At 44.2% G+C, this 27,880-nt stretch overlaps 1 protein-coding gene across 1 annotated transcript in view; it reads left to right on the top strand.

Annotated features, from left to right (window-relative positions):
• The window catches only part of LOC106586892 (syntaxin-binding protein 5-like), a 196,981-nt gene that overhangs the window by 114,167 nt on the left and 54,934 nt on the right, over nt 1–27,880 (top strand). The window contains exons 9-18 of the mRNA XM_082969242.1: nt 868–1,028; nt 1,589–1,661; nt 2,893–3,040; nt 3,163–3,230; nt 3,448–3,488; nt 5,472–5,686; nt 7,563–7,714; nt 7,866–7,991; nt 9,979–10,130; nt 17,294–17,359. Of these exons, the coding sequence (XP_082825368.1) occupies nt 868–1,028; nt 1,589–1,661; nt 2,893–3,040; nt 3,163–3,230; nt 3,448–3,488; nt 5,472–5,686; nt 7,563–7,714; nt 7,866–7,991; nt 9,979–10,130; nt 17,294–17,359 (1,202 nt within the window). The remainder of the gene's footprint in view (nt 1–867; nt 1,029–1,588; nt 1,662–2,892; nt 3,041–3,162; nt 3,231–3,447; nt 3,489–5,471; nt 5,687–7,562; nt 7,715–7,865; nt 7,992–9,978; nt 10,131–17,293; nt 17,360–27,880) is intronic.

Genomic DNA, 27,880 nt, shown 5'->3' with positions numbered 1-27,880 from the left:
GACTGGGACAGTGAGCCCCACTTTAGACTGGGACAGTGAGCCCCACTTTAGACTGGGACAGTGACACCCACTTTAGACTGGGACAGTGACACCCACTTTAGACTGGGACAGTGACACCCACTTTAGACTGGGACAGTGACACCCACTTTAGACTGGGACAGTGACACCCACTTTAGACTGGGACAGTGACACCCACTTTAGACTGGGACAGTGACACCCACTTTAGACTGGGACAGTGACACCCACTTTAGACTGGGACAGTGACACCCACTTTAGACTGGGACAGTGACACCCACTTTAGACTGGGACAGTGACCCCCACTTTAGACTGGGACAGTGACCCCCACTTTAGACTGGGACAGTGACAGCCACTTTAGACTGGGACAGTGACACCCACTTTAGACTGGGACAGTGACCCCCACTTTAGACTGGGACAGTGACACCCACTTTAGACTGGGACAGTGACACCCACTTTAGACTGGGACAGTGACAGCCACTTTAGACTGGGACAGTGACACCCACTTTAGACTGGGACAGTGACACCCACTTTAGACTGGGACAGTGAGCCCCACTTTAGACTGGGACAGTGACCCCCACTTTAGACTGGGACAGTGACCCCCACTTTAGACTGGGACAGTGACCCCCACTTTAGACTGGGACAGTGACAGCCACTTTAGACTGGGACAGTGAGCCGCCACTTTAGACTGGGACAGTGACCCCCACTTTAGACTGGGACAGTGACCCCCACTTTAGACTGGGACAGCAGTGAGCACTACGGCACCTTCTCTGTATCCACAGCAATTAGTCCTATGGCATCTACTCTGTTTCCACAGCAGTGAGCCCTATGGCATCTTCTCTGTTTCCACAGCAGTGAGCCCTACATCATCTTTTCTGGGGGTCTGTCGTACGACAAGGTTGGGGGGCGGAGACCCACCCTGACCATCATGCATGGCAAGGCCGTCACGGTGCTGGAGATGGACCACCCTATCGTAGAGTTCATGGTGCTCTGTGACACCCCATACTCCAACGGTGAGTTGAGGGGCAATAGTCATTAGCTGGGGTTTGAAGGATTAAGTAAAATCTCTCTCTCTTTCTCTCTCTCTCTCTCTCTCTCTCTCTCTCTCTCTCTCTCTCTCTCTTTCCATCCAACCCTCCCTCCCTCGCTCTCTTTCTCACCCTCCCTCCCTCACTCTCTTTCCCTCCCTCCCTCCCTCCCTCCCTCGCTTTCTTTCTCTCCCTCCCTCTCTCACTGTCTTTCTCGCCCTCCCTCCATCCCCTATCTTCCTCTCTCTCTCCCTCCCTCTTTCTCCCTCTCCCTCTCGCCAACCATCCCTGCCTTCCTTCCTTCCTTCCTTCCTTCCTTGTAACGAGATGGTAACGAGTGTCACTGTGAGACCTTAATGACTCTCTCTGTTTTGTCTGTCACACACCTGTGGAGAACAGAGGAACATACATATATACATATATATATAACATACATCAAATACACACATATGTTACTCTGTGGAGATATATAAACATACAGTATATTTCATTTTTATTCTTGTGTATGTATTTAATGTATTTGTTCTCTGTGATACTTTCTACAGAGATCCAGGATCCCTATGCAGTGGTGCTGCTTTTAGAAAAGGACTTCATCATGGTTGATCTGACACAGAGCAAGTATGTACACACACACACACACACACACACACACACACACACACACACACACACACACACACACACACACACACACACACACACACACACACACACACACACACACACACACACACACAGGCTCCTGCTGTGGTCCATAGGAAACCAGGCTGTCACCTCCTGATGTGACTAGATGTGACTCCATCTTCTCACAGCTGTCTAGGTGTCACCGTCAGGCCAAATGTTAGACATCACCAGGGGGAATAACATTCCTCTATCAACACATCACAAATACAACTATAATTGTCCCAGACAGCATCCTACCACATACAACTATAATAGTCCCAGACAGCATCCCATCACATCACAACTATAATAGTCCCAGACAGCATCCCACCACATCACAACTATAATAGTCCCAGACAGCATCCCACCACATAAAACTAAAATAGTCCCAGACAGCATCCCAACACATAAAACTATAATAGTCCCAGACAGCATCCCACCACATAAAACTATAATAGTCCCAGACAGCATTCCACCACATAAAACTATAATAGTCCCAGACAGCATCCCACCACATAAAACTATAATAGTCCCAGACAGCATCCCACCACATAAAACTATAATAGTCCCAGACAGCATCCCATCACATCACAACTATAATAGTCCCAGACAGCATCCCACCACATAAAACTATAATAGTCCCAGACAGCATCCCACCACATAAAACTATAATAGTCCCAGACAGCATCCCACCACATAAAACTATAATAGTCCCAGACAGCATCCCACCACATGAAACTAAAATAGTCCCAGACAGCATCCCACCACATCACAACTATAATAGTCCCAGACAGCATCCCACCACATCACAACAATCTGTGTTTACATGATTACAACGTTGATATGGAATAGTGCTTGGACAGTTAACTGCTGTCTTGGGTGTCTTGGGTGGTGTTCTGCTCTGCTACCACCAAAGTGTTGAAATATCCATCAAATGCCCATTAGATATCCACAAACTACACTATTCACAGTTCGAGCATATTGGACCTTTTGCTTATTTGTCATTTCAATAGGTTGGTGATAACGTTCCGTAGCAGTCACACACACACACACACACACACACACACACACACACACACACACACACACACACACACACACCCCCCCCCCCCCCCCCCCCCCCTATTTCCCTGTGAGAACGCGACATGCACATTATATAACTTTTCTTTCCCCTCTCCCTTTGCAGTTTCCCCATCTTTGAGAACCCATACCCCATGGACATCCACGAGTCTCCTGTCACCTGTACGGCCTACTTCGCCGAGTGTCCCCCGGACATCATCCCAGTCCTCTACTCCGTAGGAGCCAAGCAGAAGAAGACCGGCTACAGCCACAAGGTACGCTACAGGTCATAGGCCAGACAATGACAAAGTAAAACTAAAGCAAAAATACATTTAAAAAAAAATCACTTCCGTTCTGGAACTTTTCAGTCCATGACCGACTGTCTTATTCCTGACAGGAGTGGCCAGTGAGTGGCGGTACGTGGACGTTAGGCTCACAGACCTACCCAGAGGTCATCGTCACAGGGTGAGTCGGTGGGTTCCGTACTGTTGGAGACTTTGTTGTCAAAGTGTGTGAACTAACACGCAGCGGCTGGTTCTATTCATTAAAGACAGGAAGTAATACAGTTTTCCTCTGCTCCCCTTGTGTTTGTCGTTGATAAAAGCAGTAGAGTGAGTTTCATTCAGTATTGGACACGGACCGTTGTCTTGACCTTTTCCCCTGTCTTTTATTCTTTATGCAGACACGCAGACGGAACCGTAAAGTTTTGGGACGCTTCTGCAAGTAAGTTCACTCTCTCCCTCCTGTTCTTATGTTGAATATCAACAATACTAACACTACTATACTATCAACGATACTAACACTACTATAATAGCAACAATACTAACACTACTATAATCTCAACAATACTATATTATTATATTATTAAAAATACTAACACTACTCTAGTATCAACAATACTCAACAATACTATAATATCAGCAATACCAGCGCTGCTATAGTATCAACAATACTATAGTATTGCCAATACTCGGCGGTACTATATTAGCAACAATGATAGCACTACTATAGTATCAACAATACTCAACAATACTATATTATCAACAATGCTAACACTACTATAGTATCAACAATACGCAACAATACTATATTATTAACAATACTGGTGCTACTATAGTACCAGCAATGCTCAACAATACTATATTATTAGCAATACTAACACTACTACAGTATCAACAATACCATAGTATTAACGATACTCAACAATATTAGCACTACTATATCATTAACAATACTCAACAATACTATATTACCGTCAGTACTAGCACCGCTATAATATCAACAATGCTCGCCAATACTACCACTACTATAGTATCAACAGTACTCAACACTACTCTATTATCAGCAATACTAAAACTACTATATTATCATTAATACTCAACAATACTATATTATCGACAATACTAGCGCTACTATAATATCGACACTACTGACATCACCATATTATCAACAATACTCAACAATACTAACACTGCTATAATATTGACAATACGTGACAACACTAGCACTACTATAATATCAAAAATACAAACACTACTATAGTAGTGACAATACTCAACAATACTAGCACTACTATATTATCAACAATACTTGACAATACTATATTATCAACAATACGAACACTACTATAGTAGTGACAATACTCAACAATACTAGCACTACTATATTAGCAACAATAAGCAACAGTACTAACACTACTATATTATCAACAATGCTCGACAATACTATATTGTCAACAATACTAACACTACTATAATATCAACAATACTCAAAAATACTAACACTACTATATTATCGACAATACCCAACAACACTAGCACTACTATATTATCAACAAGAATCAGCACTACTCTATTATCAACAATACTAACACTACTATATTATCAACAATACTGACACCACCATATTATCGACAATGCTCAACAATACTAACACTGCTATAATATCGGCACTACTCGACACTACTAGCACTACAATAATATCAACAATACCAGCACTGCTATATTATTAACAATACCCGACCGTACTAACACTACTATATTATCAACAATACTAGCACTGCTGTATTATCGACAATACTAACACTACTATATTATCGCCAATACTCAACAATACTATCGTCGCTATAATATCAACAATACTATCACTGCTATATTATCACAATACTCACCGGTGCTAACACTACTATATTATCAACAGTACTCCACAGTACTAACACTACTATATTATCGGCAATACTCAGCGATACTAGCACGTCTATATTATCGGCAATACTCGACAATACTAGCACTAGTATATTATCAACAATACTATTGCTACCATATTATCGGCAATACTCGTCAATACTAACACCACTATATTATCGGCGCTACTCAACAATACTAACACTTCTATATGATCAACAATGCTCGACGGTACTAGCGCTGGTATATTATCGCCAACACTCGAAAATACTAGCGCTACGATACTATCGGCAATACTATCGCCACTATAGTGTCGGCAATACTCGACAATACTGGCACCGCAATAGTAGCGACAATACTCGACAATACGTACACCACTATAGCATTGGCAATACTCAACAATACTATCACTACTATAGTATCGACAACTCTAACACTACTCTAATTCTTATCAAGAACACTGATTCTAATTACATAAGAACTCAATTTATGCATTTATAAACTAGACTCTTTGTGTGACCAGTTACGCTCCAGATGCTGTACAAGTTGAAGACGTCTAAGGTGTTTGAGAACCCCAATGCGGGTGAAGGCCGGGCGGTCGAGCTGGTAGAGGAGGACCCTTACGCCATTCAGATGGTCAGCTGGTGCCCACAGAGCCGTCTCTTCTGTGTGGTGGGCATCTCTGCCCACGTCATCCTCTACCGCTTCAGCAAACACGAAGCCAACACAGAGATAGTGGTGAGTGGATGAGAGATGTTTCCTAACCCGCTTCCCCAGTCAGTACAGCTGATTCAACTTATAAAATACTTGATGATTGGTTTACTTGTTGAATGAGGTGTGCTTGTTGTGAATGACAAGGTGTGTGTTTGTGTGTGCAGTCAAAGCTGATCTTTGTATGTACAGTGTGTGTGTGTGTGTTTCACTGTAAATACTTTCACTGTAAATCAAATCAATCAAATTGTATTAGTCACATGTGCCGAATACAACAGGTGTAGACCTTACAGTGAAATGCTTACTTACGAGCCCCTAACCGACAGTGCAGTTTCAAAAATTATGGATAAAAATAAAAGATAACAGTAACAAGTAAATATGTAGCCTACCCACATAAAACAAATACTACAGTTTACTATATAATACTACAGTACTTACTATATAATTATGTAGTAAACTGTAGTATACTATATAATGCTATATATACTACACACTATAGTATCCCTCGGTCATGTATAGTACTTACTATAGAATGTTGTAGTATACTGTAGCATAGTAAATACTGCAGTATTATCCACACAAAAACACTGTAGTAAATACTACAGAAATATCCGCAAAAACAGTACAGTCCGCACACTTTTTTAATTATAGGTAGTACTACAGTATTCTAATTTGCATATACCCTGCCCCTTCCCCTCCCCGATATCCCAATTTGTGCCACCCGTAAGTGAGAAACCTACATGACCAGTATAGACCATACATTTTGTTCCTATAGAATACAGCATAAGCTCTGAACCCAGTCCTACCTACCAACAGGTTATGCAAAATGTGCTCTTTTAGCATCTTGTCCAGTTGGTTTTATCAAGGAGAAAGCCCCCCCCCACTTCAATGTCAAAGATAGTAAATGAAAACTCTTATGTAAAAACTACAGTAATGTCTCCAGAAACACTAGAGTAAATACTACAGTATACTACAGTCTGCAAAACACTACAGTAAATACTACAGTAATATCCACAAAAACACTATAGTCAATACTACAGTATACTACAGCCTGAAAAAACATTACAGTAAATACTACAGTATACCATAGTCCGCAAAACACTACAGTATTTTACAGTCTGCAAAATACTACAGTAATTACTATGGTATACTACAGTCTGCGAAACACTACAGTAAATACTATAGTATACTACAGTCTGCAAAACACTACAGTAATTACTATAGTATACTACAGTCTGCAAAACACTATAGTAATTACTATGGTATACTACAGTCTGAAAAAACACTACAGTAAATAATATAGTATACCATAGTCCGCAAAACACTACAGTAATTACTATAGTATACTACAGTCTGCAAAACACTACAGTAATTACTATAGTATACTACAGTCTGCTAAACACTACAGTAAATACTACAGTATACTACAGTCTACTAAACACTACAGTAAATACTACAGTATACTACAGTCTGCTAAACACTACAGTAATTACTATAGTATACTACAGTCTGAAAAAACACTACAGTAAATACTATAGTATGCCATAGTCCGCAAAACACTACAGTAATTACTATAGTATACTACAGTCTGCAAAACACTACAGTAATTACTATAGTATACTACAGTCTGAAAAAACACTACAATAAATACTTTAGTATACCATAGTCCGCAAAACACTACAGTAATTACTATAGTATACTACAGTCTGCAAAACACTACAGTAATTACTATAGTATACTACAGTCTGCTAAACACTACAGTAATTACTATAGTATATTCTACTCTTTTTTTACTACAGTATTTATGAATTGTATTGTCTTTTGTCTTTTGAAGCACATGACCAAACACATTTTCCCCCTGTGGCAAGATAATAAATCCAATATAATATAATCTAATTGACAGTCACTAGAAGTGCGTCTGCAGTTTGATTCCGAGGACGTCATCTCCCCATCAGAGACGGAGAACAACCCGTGTTGCTCGGACCCCAGTTCCCACTCCCCCCAGATGCCCGGTAGCCCCGGCAATGACTCACAAGACAGCCTCCACTACCTCAAGTGAGTCACTTCTGTCAGGCACCTCAACAGGGTCTACCAAGGTGTCGCTGTGATGGTAAAATTGTTTTACGGCGAAACTCTCCTTCTCCTTCTACAGTAACTTTCAAACTCTCTTTCCCCTCTATCTCCCCAATCTCTCTCTGTATGTCAGGGTGAAGAATCGTCCAGTGCGGATGCCCCCGGGGTACCAGGCTGAGTTGGTGGTGCAGCTGCAGTGGGTGGATAGAGAGCCCCCCCAGCAGATCACCAGCCTGGACATCAACTCTGCCTATGGCCTGTAAGTGACCCTCTACTCTCTATATGTCTCTAATCCCTTTCTACTTCTCGCTTCCACACTCACACCATCCATCTCTCCCGCACACTGTTTTTCCACTCACACACTCTCCTCTCCTCTCCTCTCCTCCCTCCTCTCCTCTCCTCTCCTCTCCTCTCCTCTCCTCTCCTCTCCTCTCCTCTCCTCTCCTCTCCTCTCCTCTCCTCTCCTCTCCTCTCCTCTCCTCTCCTCTCCTCCATCTGTCTGTCCCCTGTTCCCTTTCTGTCTATCTCTCCTTATTCCCCCTTCTTTCTTTCTTTCTTTCTTTCTTTCTTTCTTTCTTTCTTTCTTTCTTTCTTTCTTTCTTTCTTTCTTTCTTTCTTTTCTTTCTTTCTTTCTTTCTTTCTTTCTTTCTTTCTTTCTTTCTTTCTTTCTTTCATTCATTTATTTTATTTTATTTTAATTGTTATTTAACCTTTTTTTAACTACGCAAGTCCGTTAAGAACAAATTCTTATTTACAATGACGGCCTACCCTAACCCGGACGATGCTGTGCCGATTGTTTACACCCTATTTGACTCCCGATCAAGTCCGCTTGTGACACAGCCTGGGAACGAATCAGGGTCTGTAATGCAGTGCCTTAGACATCTGCGCCAATCGGGAAAGTTCCCTTCTCTGTGTATATCACACAAACACAAACAATCATGTTTCCTTTCCCTCCCCTGTCTATCTGCATCTGTCTTTATGTCCGCTCCCTCTCTGCTACCTTCTCTCTGCCCTCTCTGTCTCTGTCCCTCTCTGTCTCTGTCCCTCTCTGTCTCTGTCCCTCTCAGTCTCTGTCCCTCTATGTCTCTCTCTCTCTGTCTCTGTCCCTCTCTGTCTCTGTCCCTCTCTGTCTCGGTCCCTCTATGTCTCTCTCTCTCTGTCCCTCTCTGCCTTTGTCCCTTTCTGTCTCAGTCCCTCTCTGTCTCTTCATTCATCATCCCAGCAGCTATTTTCTAATAAATTGAATAAAGCATACGCCTAAATACACTAATACATATTTCATAACACCCACTCATCTATAATTTATCACGTAGCAGAAGGAAACTGTAATCAGTGAAACATGATTCAAAAAAGTTTTTAAAAAAATGTGTCTGGTTTGCTGGGAAAAGAGCCTGTTTTGAACAGAGGAGAGAAACTTTAATGCCTTCTTGGCTGCTTCTCTACGGTTAATCAATAGACAGCCTCAAGGCCATTAACAAACGTATGTTTTCCAGAGTTGGTAGAAAAAGCTGATACATTCGCAGCTCTTAAAAAAAAAGGAAAAGAGTCTACAGTGTTGGAGGAAGACTCAAAAAAAGGTCACTAACCTAGCTCCCCTGAAGCTATTCATATGTTAAAGTGGATTTTAGTCATCTCTTCAGTTTGTTCTGTTGTACTGTCTTGGCACTGGTACTGTAGGTTTTCACCCCCACACATACACTGGGGTGATGTTACAAGGTCTCTACATCTGCAAACCACTTGGTATGAAAGAAGCAGTCTATTGAGCTGCAATCTAAAGTGATATTCTAGTGTTGTTGACATTGGAATCGATATATGTTTCCTGGAACTGTGAGCGATGGCATGTCTTCCTACAGTATGTAATACAGAAGGAACAAGGTTGTTATTGGCACAATACAGGAAATCATGCATGGGGATGCTTTCCCAGTCCATTTCACCGATTAGGCTTTACCAGTCCAATTCCATGTAAAAACCCTTTTGGGGTTCTACCTGGAACCAACAGGGGTTCTTCAAAGGATTCTCTTATGGGGACAGCCTAATTACCTTTTTAGGTGCTAGATAGCACATGTTTTCCCCCCTAAGAGTGTACAGTACTATATATACTAAGATGGCCATTACATTAGCTAGGAACTATTCTTCAGATTATGGGTTTAGAACGTCGTGTTTTTCAGTTACTCCGTTCCATTTCACACTAACTAGACTTGTTCTCACCCTTTTCTCTACCCTCGGTGTGTGTTTCTGTGTGTCAGTCTAGCATTTGGGAGCTGCAATGGTCTAGTGATGGTGGACTACATTCAGAAGACCATCCTGATGTGTGTGAGCACGTTGGACCTGTACGGAGCCGCTGACCCCTACCAACGTCTCACACGCTCCCCACGCAAGAACAGACAGTCCACCTCAGGTAGGGGAACACACCCCGTGTTCCTTACACATACAACACACACACATACACACACATACAAATGCATATACTGTACACATAAACGTACAGTAATCACATGTACTGGTATGTTCATAGACATACTGTATCAACAATTTCTCCCTCTCTCTACATCTCTCTCTCTCTCTCTCTCTCTCTTCTCCCATTTTCCTTTTATCTTTCTGGTATCTGTCATGACCTCACTCTCCATTTCTGTCTTTATCTTATCTCAGTTGTCATTTCTTTCTCTTTCCTGTCTCTTCTCCTAACCTCTCGGTCTCTTCTCCTAACCTCTCTGTCTCTTCTCCTAACGTCTCTGTCTCTTCTCCTAACGTCTCTGTCTCTTCTCCTAACGTCTCTGTCTCTTCTCCTAACGTCTCTGTCTCTTCTCCTAACCTCTCTGTCTCTTCTCCTAACGTCTCTGTCTCTTCTCCTAACCTCTCTGTCTCTTCTCCTAACGTCTCTGTCTCTTCTCCTAACCTCTCTGTCTCTTCTTCTAACGTCTCTGTCTCTTCTCCTAACCTCTCTGTCTCTTCTCCTAACGTCTCTGTCTCTTCTCCTAACCTCTCTGTCTCTTCTTCTAACGTCTCTGTCTCTTCTCCTAATGTCTCTGTCTCTTCTCCTAACCTCTGTCTCTTCTCCTAACCTCTCTGTCTCTTCTCCTAACGTCTCTGTCTCTTCTCCTAACGTCTCTGTCTCTTCTCCTAACGTCTCTGTCTCTTCTCCTAACGTCTCTGTCTCTTCTCCTAACGTCTCTGTCTCTTCTCCTAACCTCTCTTTCTCTTCTCCTAACGTCTCTGTCTCTTCTCCTAACGTCTCCGTCTCTGTCTCTTCTCCTAACGTCTCCGTCTCTTCTCCTAACCTCTCTGTCTCTTCTTCTAACGTCTCTGTCTCTTCTCCTAATGTCTCTGTCTCTTCTCCTAACGTCTCTGTCTCTTCTCCTAACGTCTCCGTCTCTTCTCCTAACCTCTCTGTCTCTTCTTCTAACGTCTCTGTCTCTTCTCCTAATGTCTCTGTCTATCTCGTAACGTCTCTGTCTCTTCTCCTAACGTCTCTGTCTCTTCTCCTAACGTCTCCGTCTCTTCTCCTAATCTCTCTGTCTCTTCTCTGTCTCTTCTCCTAACCTCTCTGTCTCTCCTCCAAACCTCTCTGTCTCTTCTCCTAACCTCTCTGTCTCTTCTCCTAACGTCTCTGTCTCTTCTCCTAACGTCTCTGTCTCTTCTCCTAACCTCTCTGTCTCTTCTCCTAACCTCTCTGTCTCTTCTCCTAACGTCTCTGTCTCTTCTCCTAACGTCTCTGTCTCTTCTCCTAACGTCTCTGTCTCTTCTCCTAACCTCTCTGTCTCTTCTCCTAACGTCTCTGTCTCTTCTCCTAACGTCTCTGTCTCTTCTCCTAACCTCTCTGTCTCTTCTCCTAACGTCTCTGTCTCTTCTCCTAACCTCTCTGTCTCTTCTCCTAACGTCTCTGTCTCTTCTCCTAACGTCTCTGTCTCTTCTCCTAACGTCTCTGTCTCTTCTCCTAACGTCTCTGTCTCTTCTCCTAACGTCTCTGTCTCTTCTCCTAACATCTCTGTCTCTTCTCCTAACCTCTCTGTCTCTTCTCCTAATGTCTCTGTCTCTTCTCCTAACCTCTCTGTCTCTTCTCCTAATGTCTCTGTCTCTTCTCCTAACGTCTCTGTCTCTTCTCCTAACCTCTCTGTCTCTTCTCCTAATGTCTCTGTCTCTTCTCCTAACCTCTCTGTCTCTTCTCCTAACGTCTCTGTCTCTTCTCCTAACATCTCTGTCTCTTCTCCTAACCTCTCTGTCTCTTCTTCTAACGTCTCTGTCTCTTCTCCTAATGTCTCTGTCTCTTCTCCTAACGTCTCTGTCTCTTCTCCTAACATCTCCGTCTCTTCTCCTAACCTCTCTGTCTCTTCTTCTAACGTCTCTGTCTCTTCTCCTAATGTCTCTGTCTCTTCTCCTAACGTCTCTGTCTCTTCTCCTAACGTCTCCGTCTCTTCTCCTAACCTCTCTGTCTCTTCTTCTAACGTCTCTGTCTCTTCTCCTAATGTCTCTGTCTCTTCTCCTAACGTCTCTGTCTCTTCTCCTAACGTCTCTGTCTCTTCTCCTAACGTCTCCGTCTCTTCTCCTAATCTCTCTGTCTCTTCTCTGTCTCTTCTCCTAACCTCTCTGTCTCTTCTCCAAACCTCTCTGTCTCTTCTCCTAACCTCTCTGTCTCTTCTCCTAACGTCTCTGTCTCTTCTCCTAACGTCTCTGTCTCTTCTCCTAACCTCTCTGTCTCTTCTCCTAACGTCTCTGTCTCTTCTCCTAACCTCTCTGTCTCTTCTCCTAACGTCTCTGTCTCTTCTCCTAACGTCTCTGTCTCTTCTCCTAACCTCTCTGTCTCTTCTCCTAACGTCTCTGTCTCTTCTCCTAACCTCTCTGTCTCTTCTCCTAACGTCTCTGTCTCTTCTCCTAACCTCTCTGTCTCTTCTCCTAACGTCTCTGTCTCTTCTCCTAACGTCTCTGTCTCTTCTCCTAACCTCTCTGTCTCTTCTCCTAACGTCTCTGTCTCTTCTCCAAACCTCTCTGTCTCTTCTCCAAACCTCTCTGTCTTATCTCCTAACCTCTCTGTCTCTTCTCCTAACGTCTCTGTCTCTTCTCCTAACCTCTCTGTCTCTTCTCCTAACCTCTCTGTCTCTTCTCCTAATGTCTCCGTCTCTTCTCCTAACGTCTCTGTCTCTTCTCTGTCTCTTCTCCTAACCTCTCTGTCTCTTCTCCAAACCTCTCTGTCTCTTCTCCTAACCTCTCTGTCTCTTCTCCTAACCTCCCTGTCTCTTCTCCTAACGTCTCTGTCTCTTCTCCTAACGTCTCTGTCTCTTCTCCTAACCTCTCTGTCTCTTCTCCTAACCTCTCTGTCTCTTCTCCTAACGTCTCTGTCTCTTCTCCTAACGTCTCTGTCTCTTCTCCTAACGTCTCTGTCTCTTCTCCTAACCTCTCTGTCTCTTCTCCTAACGTCTCTGTCTCTTCTCCTAACGTCTCTGTCTCTTCTCCTAACGTCTCTGTCTCTTCTCCTAATGTCTCTGTCTCTTCTCCTAACCTCTCTTTCTCTTCTCCTAACCTCTCTCTCTTCTCCTAACCTCTCTGTCTCTTCTCCTAATGTCTCCGTCTCTCTCTCTTCTCCTAACCTCTCTCTCTTCTCCTAACCTCTCTTTCTCTTCTCCTAACCTCTCTGTCTCCTTACAATACATAAACAAAACAAAACACACCACCATTCACAAACAACCACGTGAGGTGCATGTGAGCGGCTGCATTCCACGGTGGCATCATGTGCGTGTTGTGGTTCTTTCAGTCACTTTTGCTTGAGCACTACTCTTAGATAAGACCTACCGAAGCATCTCTTAGCATCTCTTAGACCAGGGTTCCCCAAACTGTTGGCCGCCGGCCGAATTTGGCCCGTGGGTGATTTTATTTGGCCTCCCCCCAACTTATTTTTAGGGGGGGGAAGTAAGACTGTAAAAACAGCAGCAAATTATGGAGAGGTATCAGTCACGTTTGGACACACCTACTCATTCAGGTTTTTTATTTTGACTATTTTCTACATTGTAGAATACAAGTGAAGACATCAAAACTATGAAATAACACATATAGAATCATGAAGTAACCAAAAAAGTGTTAAACAAATCAAAATATATTCGAGATTTGATATTTTTCAAAGTAGCCAATTTGCAAATCGGCTGAATCTATCTAGAGGTTGAATCTATACTGATGAAAAATGTAAAAGCAATATGCAACAATTTCAACTACTGATTTACAGTTCAAATAAGGACATCAGTCAATAGTAATACATTCATTAGGCCCTAATCTATGGATTTCACATGACTGGGCAGGGGTGCAGCCGTGGGTGGGCCTGCGAGGGCTAGACCTACACACTTGGGAGCCAATCAGGTCCAGCCAATCAGAGTTTTTCCTCCCTCCCCCTCAATTTATTTCCTGTTCTGAGTTGATCTTTTGGGTTTAGAGCCTGGGATTCTCCACTATACACTAACTGGGTTTCTGCTTGCCTTCACTTTCTTTTTCACTCTGGGCCTTTGTGTTCTTCTCTCTCTCTCTCTCCCTCCTCCTCTTCCTCCTCCTCCTCCCTCACTCCCTCTTGGTGTCTATGGCTGCTGGTATGGGCATGTGAGCCTACCTAAAGACTTTTGCATGCGCAGCCTGTCTCACTTTTATTCAGATTCAAAGAAAAGGATCCGCACGTCCTATCAGAGTAAGTCAGGTCATCCTCAAGGCAAGGAGACATGGAGACTGGGGTGGGAGGGAAGAAGAGACTAAGGGGACAAGGAATTAAGGGTGCAAGAGGATAACGGCAAGGGGGCGTACTAGAGAGATGATTGGAATGACCTAGATTTTTTTCTGAAACAGCTCCCCAAAAGTTAAAAACAAATCCCGGTGTCAGCGTTGCCATTATCGAATTAAATGCCATGGCTTTATCGAAACCTGTGTCATTTAACATCCCAAATAGTCCAGTTATCTCAATATAGTAGGTCCTTTTGCCAAGCTCCCGTTAGAAAATTGTATCTAGTTTATGAAATGACTAAATGTCAAAAAGCCAAGCCACAGTATACATCGCAAATGCAGCACAATCATGACAAAGACATTCAAACATTGTATTATAAATATTATGTGCACCTTTTATAGCTAAGTCAATATATTTTGTTCATTGTTGACTTCTTTATGAGATATTTAATATTATTTTTGTTTAAATTACCATTCATTTGATTAATTACGTCAACTGAAACCTTTTCTTTCTTTTCCCACTGCAGTTGATCAAAGTAATGGATTAATTAAATATTCTCAGCTGAGTTTTGTCCCACAAAAGTTACTCAGTTATAACAATGCACTTTGAAATATGAAATACAACACACTAGGGAAATTATGATGATTTATGGCAAATTATGAAACGCAACATTGACCATAATTCAAGGACACTGGTCTAATGGTCCTGGTAGACTGTATGATTTAAGTTAATTAACTAAAATACTAAAGTTTAGATTTCACATGAGTTTTCTGATTTTACTACATGACTAGATTTAAGACGAACTTCATCACTCTGCGACGAGGTCTTTGTTCCGTCTTTATTGTTTGTGTTTGTCTATTTGAATGAGGCTTGCACTGCATATATTTTAACCATCTGAATTGGCATTGCCTTCCATTTCAGACGGTTCTGTTTAGAACGAAACGATTGGAAAATGATTTCGGTTCCAACCCTCAGTGGTGGAAATAATAACTAATCTTATTATTTGAGTAAACGTAAAGATACCTTAATAGAAAATGACTCAAGTAAAAATGAAAGTCACCCAGTAAAATATTACTTGAGTAAAAGGCGGCTTCTTGTAGCGCGAGGCGGCTTCCTGTAGCGCGAGGCGGCTTCCTGTAGCGCGAGGCGACTTCCTGTAGCGCGAGGCGGCTTCCTGTAGCGCGAGGCCGATTCCTGTAGCGCGAGGCGGCTTCCTGTAGCGCGAGGCGGCTTCCTGTAGCACAAGGCGACTTCCTGTAGCGCGAGGCGGCTTGCTGTAGCGCGAGGTGGCCTCCTGTACAACGTCCCTTGGACAGGATGCCAGGCCTTACCCCAAATCTATCTCCTTAATGCTGAGGGCCAAGCAGAGACACATCAGGTCTCATTTATACAGTCTTTGGCATGACTTGGCTGGGAATCGAACTTCCAACCTTCCAATCTCAGGGAGGAATCTCTAACCACAAGGCAACTGAGGCAGTTTAAACTCTGAAGTGCAGGCCTCATTTCCTATGGTGTTCGTTGCCATGCATGCTGATGGTTTGCTAAGCTGATCCCGAGCTTCAACATGGATTGACATATTATTCATTATAACCCTCTGGCTATAGCTATTGTCAATTTCCAGAAAGTCTTTAGACAATTATAAGTAGAGAAAGGTGAGATGACAGGACAACCATCAGGACAACCATCTGGGCACAGACGTCAGTTCAACGTCTAGTTTGGATTTACATTTGTATTGAGTTGTCAACTAATGTGAATTCAATGTGAAATCAACTAAAATGTTCAGCATGTCATTGGGTTAAGGTTAAAAGTTGGGTGAAAAAAAAGACAATGCCCTTACGTTTACAAATCCAATTTGTTTTCAAAATGGATTCACCATCATCACATAGATCCTGGTGGTTGAAATGACATGGAAACAACATTGACTCAACCAGTTTTTTTCCCCCAGTGGGAAGTGAATATACGATGATCATGTATGGATGAAACTTCCTGAATCTTGTGTGTTGCTTCAGGATCAGTGTTGTCATCCTCAGAAAGGCAACAGACACTGTTATGCTACTGACAACTATATGTTGTATCACCATGGCAACATACACTGTTACAGCACTGACAACTGTCTGTTGTATCACCATGGCAACAGGCACTGTTACACTACTGTCAATGGGTGTTGTATGACCATGGCAACAGAGACGGTTACAGCACTGACAACTGTATGTTGTATCACCATGGCAACAGACACAGTTACAGCACTGACAACTGTCTGTTGTATCACCATGGCAACAGGCACTGTAACAGCACTGACAACTGTCTGTTGTATCACTGTGGCAACAGACACTGTTACAGCACTGACAACTGATTGTTATATTACCATGGCAACAGGCACTGTTACAGCACTGACAACTGTCTGTTGTATTACCATGGCAACAGACACTGTTACAGCAGTAAGTGTTGTGTCACCATGGCAACAGACACTGGTACAACGCTGACAACTGTCTGTTGTATCACTGTGGCAACAGACACTGTTACAGCACTGACAACTGATTGTTCTATTACCATGGCAACAGGCACTGTTACAGCACTGACAACTAACTGTCTGTTGTATTACCATGGCAACAGACACTGTTACAGCAGTAACTGTTGTGTCACCATGGCAACAGACACGGGTACAACACTGACAACTGTCTGTTGTATTACCATGGCAACAGACACTGTTACAGCAGTAACTGTTGTGTCACCATGGCAACAGACACTGTTACAACACTGACAACTGTCTGTTGTATCACCATGTTTTCTTTATATGACCATGACTAAAGAGTCTCTCTCTATCCCACTTCCTCCTCATCTTCCTCTTGGAATCGGATTGGCTGTGACAGGTCTAACGGAACTGTCCGACAACCAGGTGTCCATGGACATGGAGAGAAGCAAGTCGCCCACCTCAGGTAATACCTTACTTTGTCCCTGCACACACACATATACACACACATTCAAAATCCTATTTTCACTAACCCCAAACCCTAACCCTTAAACTAACCTTAACCCTAACTCTAATTCTAACCTTAATATTAACCCCTAAGCCTAAAATTGCCTTTTTCCTTGTGGGGACATGCTAACTGTCCACACTTGTTCAAATTTTTCTTGTTTTACTATCCTTGGGAGGACTTTTGGTTCCCACGAGAATAGTAAAACCCCCCCAACAACACATCACACACACATCACACACACTCCCCAGCTCCCTTCACAGGACTGTCATATCTGATCAGTGATGAAGGTCTTGCTGGAATGCAGGTCTGTTTCAGCAGACACCTAGCCTCTGGTTATGGACACTGTGCTTGTCACTGGGGAATGGACATTGTACCTGTCACGGGGGAATGGACACGGTACCAGTCCCTGGGGTATGGACACTGTACCAGTACCTGGGGTATGGACACTGTAACTGTCACGGGGGTATGGACACTGTCCCTGGGGTATGGACACTGTACCTGTCACGGGGGTATGGACACTGTACCTGTCCCTGGGGTATGGACACTGTACCTGTCCCTGGGGTATGGACACTGTACCTGTCACGGGGGTATGGACACTGTACCTGTCACGGGGGTACGGACACTGTACCTGTCACGGGGGTACGGACACTGTACCTGTCACGGGGGTATGGACACTGTACCTGTCCCTGGGGTGTGGGCACTGTACCTGTCACTGGGGTATGGACACTGTACCTGTCACGGGGGTATGGACACTGTACCTGTCGCTGGGGTATGGACACTGTACCTGTCGCTGGGGTATGGACACTGTACCTGTCGCTGGGGTATGGACACTGTACCTGTCTCTGGGGTATGGACACTGTACCTGTCACTGGGGTACGGACACTGTACCTGTCACTGGGGTACGGACACTGTGCCTGTCACTAGGGTATGGACACTGTACCTGTCACTGGGGTATGGACACTGTGCCTGTCACTGGGGTACGGACACTGTACCTGTCACTGGGGTATGGACACTGTGCCTGTCACTGGGGTATAGACACTGTACCTGTCACTAGGGTATGGACACTGTACCTGTCACTAGGGTATGGACACTGTACCTGTCACTAGGGTATCACTGTAACATTAAGTGAGTGGTAACTCTATTGACATATCACCTAGTAGGAGTCTCAAAGTGTTAGCTCTATTTAGGAAACATAAATACTGTCTCATTGCTGTGGTTGTTGAGGAAAATTAGAAGCTGTGTGTGTTTGTCATGTTTTATAGCAACTTTGAATGCATTTAGGTATCATTATAGGAGATGTGTACTCTATCAGAGGCCAATTTAGAGAGAAAGAGAGGGAGAGAGAGGGAGAGAGAGAGAGAAAGCAGTGTCCTGCCGGGATGCTAGATGGATGTGTTGGAGCTAGTCAGTCAGCCAGTGTGTGTCTGTTTGAGACAGGGAGAGATTAATATTGTTTCTCCCACTGCCCGTCTTCTCTCCCTCCCTCCATCTTCTCTCTCCCTCCCTCCCTCCCTCCCTCCCTCCCTCCCTCCCTCCCTCCCTCCCTCCCTCCCTCCATCTTCTCTCCGTCCCTCCATCTTCTATCCCTCCCTCCCTCCCTCTATCTTCTCTCCCTCTCTCCCTCCCTCCCTCCATCTTCTATCCCTCTCTCCCTCCCTCTCTCCCTCCATATTCTCTCCCTCTCTCCCTCCCTCCCTCCATCTTCTATCCCTCTCTCCCTACCTCTGTCTTCTCTCCCTCTCTCCCTCCCTCCATCTTCTCTCTCTCTCACTTCTCTCCCTCTCTCCCTCCCTCCATCTTCTCTCTCTCTCACTTCCCTCCCTCTCTCCCTCCCTCCATCTTCTCTCTCTCTCACTTCCCTCCCTCTCTCCCTCCCTCTGTCTTCTCTCCATCACTCCCCTCCCTCCATCTTCTCTCTCTCTCACTTCCCTTCCTCTCTCCCTCCCTCTGTCTTCTCTCCATAACTCCCCTCCCTCCATCTTCTCTCTCTCACTTCCCTCCCTCTCTCCCTCCCTCTGTCTTCTCTCCATAACTCCCCTCCCTCCATCTTCTCTCTCTCACTTCCCTCCCTCTCTCCCTCCCTCTGTCTTCTCTCCATCACTCCCCTCCCTCTGTCTTCTCTCTCACTTCCCTCCCTCTCTCCCTCCCTCTGTCTTCTCTCCCTATCTCCCTCCCTCCGTCTTCTCTCTCTCACTCCCCTCCCTCTCTCCCTCCTTCCGTCTTCTCTCTCTCACTCCCCTCCCTCCATCTTCTCTCTCTCACTTCCCTCCCTCTCTCCCTCCCTCTGTCTTCTCTCCATCACTCCCCTCCCTCTGTCTTCTCTCTCACTTCCCTCCCTCTCTCCCTCCCTCTGTCTTCTCTCCCTATCTCCCTCCCTCCATCTTCTCTCTCTCACTCCCCTCCCTCTCTCTCTCACTTCCCTCCTTCTCTCCCTCCATCTTCTCTCTCTCACTTCCCTCCCTCTCTCCCTCCCTCTGTCTTCTCTCCATCACTCCCCTCCCTCTGTCTTCTCTCTCTCACTTCCCCTCTCTCCCTCCCTCTGTCTTCTCTCCCTCTCTCCCTCCCTCCGTCTTCTCTCTCACTCCCCTCCCACTCTCCCTCCCTCCGTCTTCTCTCTCTCACTTCCCTCCCTCTCTCCCTCCCTCCGTCTTCTCTCCATCACTCCCTCCGTCTTCCCTCCCTCTCTCCCTCCCTCTGTCTTCTTTCCCTCTCTCCCTCCCTCCGTCTTCTCTCCATCACTCCCCTCCCTCCGTCTTCTCTCTGCTCAAAGTGAACCAGCTGTGCTGAGAAGGAGCTGGAGATAGGTGTTTGATATTTGTCTTTTTCACACTGAAAAAGGAGGAATGACCAAAGTTGAAGGTTAGACAGACAGACAGACAGACAGACAGACAGACAGACAGACAGACAGACAGACAGACAGGCAGGCAGACAGACAGACAGACAGACAGACAGACAGACAGACAGACAGACAGACAGACAGACAGACAGACAGACAGACAGACAGACAGACAGACAGACAGACAGACAGACAGACAGACAGACAGACAGACAGACAGACAGACAGACAGACAGAGAAACCTGCTTTGGCAATGTAAACATATGTTTCCCATGCCAATACAGCCCCTTGAATTGAATTGAATTAAAACTTGCTGTCCCTGTCCAGTATCTCTCCAGTCTATAGGGTATTAGACCTGCTGTCCCTGCCCAGTATCTCTCCAGTCTATAGGGTATTAGACCTGCTGTCCCTGCCCAGTATCTCTCCAGTCTATAGGGTATTAGACCTCCTGTCCCTGTCCAGTATCTCTCCAGTCTATAGGGTAATAGACCTGCTGTCCCTGTCCAGTATCTCTCCAGTCTATAGGGTATTAGACCTCCTGTCCCTGTCCAGTATCTCCCCAGTCTATAGGGTATTAGACCTGCTGTCCCTGCCCAGTATCTCTCCAGTCTATAGGGTATTAGACCTGCTGTCCCTGCCCAGTATCTCTCCAGTCTATAGGGTATTAGACCTCCTGTCCCTGTCCAGTATCTCCCCAGTCTATAGGGTAATAGACCTGCTGTCCCTGTCCAGTATCTCTCCAGTCTATAGGGTATTAGACCTGCTGTCCCTGTCCAGTATCTCCCCAGTCTATAGGGTATTAGACCTGCTGTCCCTGTCCAGTATCTCCCCAGTCTATAGGGTAATAGACCTGCTGTCCCTGTCCAGTATCTCCCCAGTCTATAGGGTAATAGACCTGCTGTCCCTGTCCAGTATCTCTCCAGTCTATAGGGTATTAGACCTGCTGTCCCTGTCCAGTATCTCCCCAGTCTATAGGGTAATAGACCTGCTGTCCCTGTCCAGTATCTCCCCAGTCTATAGGGTAATAGACCTGCTGTCCCTGTCCAGTATCTCTCCAGTCTATAGGGTAATAGACCTGCTGTCCCTGTCCAGTATCTCCCCAGTCTATAGGGTATTAGACCTGCTGTCCCTGTCCAGTATCTCCCCAGTCTATAGGGTAATAGACCTGCTGTCCCTCTCCAGTATCTCCCCAGTCTATAGGGTATTAGACCTCCTGTCCCTGTCCAGTATCTCTCCAGTCTATAGGCTAATAGACCTGCTGTCCCTGTCCAGTATCTCCCCAGTCTATAGGGTATTAGACCTCCTGTCCCTGTCCAGTATCTCCCCAGTCTATAGGGTATTAGACCTGCTGTCCCTGCCCAGTATCTCTCCAGTCTATAGGGTATTAGACCTGCTGTCCCTGTCCAGTATCTCCCCAGTCTATAGGGTAATAGACCTGCTGTCCCTGTCCAGTATCTCCCCAGTCTATAGGGTATTAGACCTGCTGTCCCTGTCCAGTATCTCCCCAGTCTATAGGGTAATAGACCTGCTGTCCCTGTCCAGTATCTCCCCAGTCTATAGGGTATTAGACCTGCTGTCCCTGTCCAGTATCTCCCCAGTCTATAGGGTATTAGACCTGCTGTCCCTGTCCAGTATCTCCCCAGTCTATAGGGTATTAGACCTGCTGTCCCTGTCCAGTATCTCCCCAGTCTATAGGGTATTAGACCTGCTGTCCCTGTCCAGTATCTCCCCAGTCTATAGGGTATTAGACCTGCTGTCCCTGTCCAGTATCTCCCCAGTCTATAGGGTAATAGACCTGCTGTCCCTGTCCAGTATCTCCCCAGTCTATAGGGTATTAGACCTGCTGTCCCTGCCCAGTATCTCTCCAGTCTATAGGGTAATAGACCTGCTGTCCCTGTCCAGTATCTCCCCAGTCTATAGGGTAATAGACCTGCTGTCCCTGTCCAGTATCTCCCCAGTCTATAGGGTATTAGACCTGCTGTCCCTGTCCAGTATCTCCCCAGTCTATAGGGTATTAGACCTGCTGTCCCTGTCCAGTATCTCCCCAGTCTATAGGGTATTAGACCTGCTGTCCCTGTCCAGTATCTCCCCAGTCTATAGGGTATAAGACCTGCTGTACCTGTCATGACTCCCACTCTGCCTGGACCAAAGTTATCTCTCTAAAGTGCCAGTGTTGGTGGTATGTAATGTGCATAGTTATGTGGAATAGGTCAGGGTTGTCTATTATCTATTATATAGTCCCATCTCTTCTATTAAATGCAGAGATAATTAAAGAGAGAGAGAGAGAGCAAGAGAGAGATGGAGAGAGAGAGAATATGGTATAGCTCCACTGTGATACTACAATTGGATAGAGAAAAAAAATTATGAAGTGTGTAAAGAATGCCACATGTATGGATGGAGAAAACGAGGTAGAATGTGAAAGTTAGAACATGGGGGATATCCGAGGTAGGAAAGAAGAGATGGAACCCAGATCCTGTTAACCATCCACCATCAACTCTCTCCCCTCTCTGCCATGTCAATAAAGAGGTCTCCTCCCTCCTCCGTCTGTCTCACCGCTCCACACCAGGACTCATCCTCTTTTTTTTCCCGTTTCCTGTTCCTGTTTCCCGTTCCTGTTTCCCGTTCCCGTTGGAACTTTTTCCCGTTTTTCCCATTAATTGGGCCCGCTCATCTTCCTCTGTTGCTTCCTCCCTTTTCTTACGTTGTTGTTTGTTTACATTGTTATTGTCTCTTTGTGTTGTCTGGGTTTCTGCTCTCCTGGCCGTTGTAGTCGATGCTGCGGCTGATGGTAGTACCTGCCCTGTTATGTAGTCTGGGGCGAGTCGTGAGGTTGGGCAAATAAGCTGAAATGCCAGAGAGTGGCTCTGAGCAAGCAGGATCAATTTAGAGGCGAGACTCCGGGAGAAGAGAAGAGAGGAGATGTGCTGTGGGTGTCACGGAGCTTCCTGTGCAGAAGCCACCTACCTGGGCTGGATGTGTCTGCTGTTATCTCCTATAATGAGAGTGTAGCTGGGATCAATATTTACACCACACTTACACACCAAGTTTGAAAACTAATCTAGTCACCGTGTTATTTCACGAGGAGTCGAGAGAATGTGAGATTGAGTTTGGAAAGGTGAGAGAGCAACAGTAAAGTAAGAAAGTACATAAAGTTAGTTACCCACGTCTGGAATCGATACCTTTTAGAAGAACACTCTGTTTAAAGATGGTGCTGGTTGGTTTTGACCAGAGTGAGGAAATTCCTAGTATAAATGCTAACAACAGGTGTTACTGTATCTGTATCATCAATAACACCATTTCATTTAGTTTTGAGGATTTGTGATGTTGACTGGTGTTAGTAGTTGTCTATGTAATGATAGTAGCAGTAGTAGTTATAGTTTTTGTTACAGAGGCTGTTTTTTTTTTGTTGCGCTGTAGTCTTATTTTATCACACAAGTTTGTATTGTTATCTTCAGAATCAACTGTCATCAATGTACCAGCACGTCTCTCTGTCTCAATGCACCCGTTTTTGTTTTGTTTTGTTCCTCCTTGTGTGTTCTTTTGGATCTCTTCCAGGTCCCTACCCAAGCTCCCTTCACTATGTACCTCGTTCCATGCCTGAGCCCATGGCCAGTCTGAGAGCCAACCACTGCAGTCCAGTCTTTTACTTACTGTACAATGGTAAGAGGAGGGACCAGGGCCCAGGGAAACCTGTCCCTCTCATATCCCACCGCTGGGGGAGTGTGGGTGGTCCGAGGGGAGGTGTTGGGGGTAGGGAGAATGGTTTGGGGAGAATGGTTTGGGCAGAATGGTTTGGGGAGGAGGGTTGGTTGTGTTTGGATGCTAGCAAGTGTGTTCCTAGACTTGTCTGTCCTGACTTTAACATTGTGATCCATGCATCTGTAACTTATAGGCGTTGTTGCATTGTCTCTGCCCCAGCTGTAGGGGTCAATGTGTGTTTTGTGCTGGGTCTGGTCTTATGGCGTTGCATCTGTCATCAGCCGTGCTTCTGAGGCAGGCAGGGGAGGACACTCCTCCCTAACTCTTCAGCACCTTTGCCATCCATCCATCCATGTTGTTGTTGATGTTATGTTGTTGTCATGTTGTTGTTGTCATGTTGTTGTTGTCATGTTGATGTTATGTTGATGTTGTTGATGTTATGTTGATGTTGTTATGTTCTTGTTGTTATGTTGATGTTATGTTGTTGTTATGTTGATGTTGTTGTTGTTATGTTGATGTTATGTTGATGTTGTTATGCTGTTGTTGTTATGTTGTTGTTATGTTGATGTTATGTTGTTGTTATGTTGATGTTATGTTGATGTTGTTATGTTGTTGTTGTCATGTTGATGTTGTTGTTATGCTGTTGTTGTTATGTTGTTGTTATGTTGATGTTATGTTGTTGTTATGTTGATGTTATGTTGTTGTTATGTTGATGTTATGTTGATGTTGTTATGTTGTTGTTGTCATGTTGATGTTGTTGTTATGTTGTTGTTGTTGTTCTTATGTTGTTGTTGTTGTTGTTGTTGTTTTTGTTGTCATGTTCTTCTTAGGAAGGCCACACACCTCAGATGATGGTGTTGGCTGTTCCTGCTTCGCTGACACTCATTCATCTGTAACCCTGACTTTGTCTGTTTGGTGTTTTTCACCCACAAAGCCATCGGGTTACAAGATAACAACATCTAATTGTAACGTTCGTCGTAAGGAGTGGACCAAAATACAACGGGTATATTGATCATCTTCGGATTTATTAAAGAAAAAAACACTTAAACAAAACAAACGACGAAAACAGTCCCGTAAGGTGCACAGACTATACTGGAAACAACCACCCACAAACACAAGTGAAAACACACACAACTAAATATGGCCTCCAATCAGAGATAACAACAACCAGCTGTCTCTAATTGGAGGTCATTGACAAAACTAACATAGAAATAGACAAGCTAGATAAACACATAGAAATAGATCATCTAGAACATAAACCAAAAACCCCGAAACACACAAACCAAACACCCCCTGCCACGCCCTGACCAAACTACAATAACAAATAACCCCTTATTACTGGTCAGGACGTGATACTAATACTCACCGTCCACACTGTGATGTGTCTAACTGCATGGACACCGTGATGTTGCTGTAACTAAGGCTTCAGCTTGCTTTAGGAATATATTAGGGAGAAGAACTCCATGTCTCTCTTTACTCCATTTTGTATTTACCATAACATGGAAGTTAGAGGCAATCATGGAATTTAAGACAATATACAGTGCGTTTTTATTTTTCCTTAAACTGAGAAATACAAACTGGCCTTTCATTGGGCAACAGGTTAATGTGTGACATAATTATGTCCCCAAATATGTAAATACTGTCATTTGTTAAACGTCATTGTTAGCACAGTGCACAGTTTCGCTGTTTGAGCTGTTAAATGGCGTGGATAATTCCACCATGCTATGGGAGAGAGAGCTGTCATTCCATCATTGTATTCCTCTGTTGCTACACAATTATGCTGCTACGCATCATGGATGCAGCATCTGGTCGCTGTTAGTGCTTACACACACACACACACAGCACACACACACACACACACACACACACACACACACACACACACAGTTTTGCATTGCTATCCTTGTGAGGAGCAAAGAATTCATTCACTTCCAAGGTCCTATTTTCCCTAAACCCTAAGCCTTAATCTAACCCTAACCTTAACACTTAACCTAACCATAACCCTAAACTTAATCCTAAACCTTAACCCCTAACCCTAAAACTATACCTAACTCTAACTCCTAACCCTAACCTTAACACTTAACCTAACCATAACCCTAAACTTAATCCTAAACCTTAACCCCTAACCCTAAAACTATACCTAACTCTAACTCCTAACCCTAACCTTAACACTTAACCTAACCATAACCCTAAACTTAATCCTAAACCTTAACCCCTAACCCTAAAACAATACCTAACTCTAACTCCTAACCGTAACCTCTAGCCATAATTATAACCATAACCCCAAGCCCTAGCCATAATTATAACCCTAACCATAACCCCTAGCCCTAGCCATAATTATAACCCTAACCATAACCCCTAGCCCTAGCCATAATTCTAACCCTAACCATAACCCCTACCCCTAGCCATAATTCTAACCCTAACCATAACCCCTAGCCCTAGCCATAATTCTAACCCTAACCATAACCCCTAGCCCTAGCCATAATTCTAACCCTAACCCTAACCATAACCCCTAGCCCTAGCCATAATTCTAACCCTAACCCCTAGCCCTAGCCATAATTCTAACCCTAACCATAACCCCTAGCCCTAGCCATAATTCTAACCCTAACCATAACCCCTAGCCCTAGCCATAATTCTAACCCTAACCATAACCCCTAGCCCTAGCCATAATTCTAACCCTAACCATAACCCCTAGCCCTAGCCATAATTCTAACCCTAACCATAACCCCTAGCCCTAGCCATAATTCTAACCCTAACCATAACCCCTAGCCCTAGCCATAATTCTAACCCTAACCATAACCCCTAGCCCTAGCCATAATTCTAACCCTAACCATAACCATAACCCCTAGCCCTAGCCATAATTATAACCCTAACCATAACCCCTAGCCCTAGCCATAATTCTAACCCTAACTGTAACCCCTAGCCCTAGCCATAATTCTAACCCTAACCATAACCCCTAGCCCTAGCCATAATTCTAACCCTAACCATAACCCCTAGCCCTAGCCATAATTCTAACCCTAACCATAACCCCTAGCCCTAGCCATAATTCTAACCCTAACCATAACCCCTAGCCCTAGCCATAATTCTAACCATAACCATAACCCCTAGCCCTAGCCATAATTCTAACCCTAACCATAACCCCTAGCCCTAGCCATAATTCTAACCCTAACCCTAATTGTAAACCTAACCGCCAAGCCTAAAATAGCATTTTTCCTCGAGGGGACTGGCAAAATGTCCCCACTTGTCTGAATTTTCCTTGTTTTACCATCATTGTGAGGACTTCTGGTACCCACAAGGATAGTTAAACAAAAACACACACACACACACACACACACACACACACACACACACACACACACACACACACACACACACACACACACACACACACACACACACAAATAATTGAATTAATATCCACACTAATCTGATAGGCTTTACCGGTAAGACTAAAATACATTTTATTGATCTTGGAATAAGCATCACACAAAGGGAACATTTAATGTACATCAAAATCCATTTTGATTTCTGTTTTCCCGACAGGGCAATTTACAATGATAGAACTCCACTTTCTATTCTACTTTAGCAGTACCACTTTGCCCCTACTTCAAGTCAATGAAAGATGATGGAATTCAATTTGAGACTTTAATACATTATCTGTAAAACAGTGTTATTTTGTGGTCCATAGGCATGTATTACATTTCAAAGATAGAATGTCCTGGATTCCACTCACACATGGTGCCATGAAACAGCTGATCTGCAAGCTTTACCCAAAACACATGGTGCCATGAAATAACAGCACTTTCCAGTATCTGCCAGCTTGAAATAACTGATCTGCTAGCTTGACCCAAAACACATGGTGCCATGAAATAACTGATCTGCTAGCTTGACCCAAAACACATGGTACCATGAAATAACTGATCTGCTAGCTTGACCCAAAACAC

Source organism: Salmo salar, chromosome 25 (assembly GCF_965601325.2).
Source record: "Salmo salar chromosome 25, fSalSal1, whole genome shotgun sequence".
Taxonomy (NCBI): domain Eukaryota; kingdom Metazoa; phylum Chordata; class Actinopteri; order Salmoniformes; family Salmonidae; genus Salmo; species Salmo salar.
The sequence above is the reverse complement of the archived record's forward strand: the minus strand, read 5'-3'. Positions and strand labels throughout refer to the sequence as shown.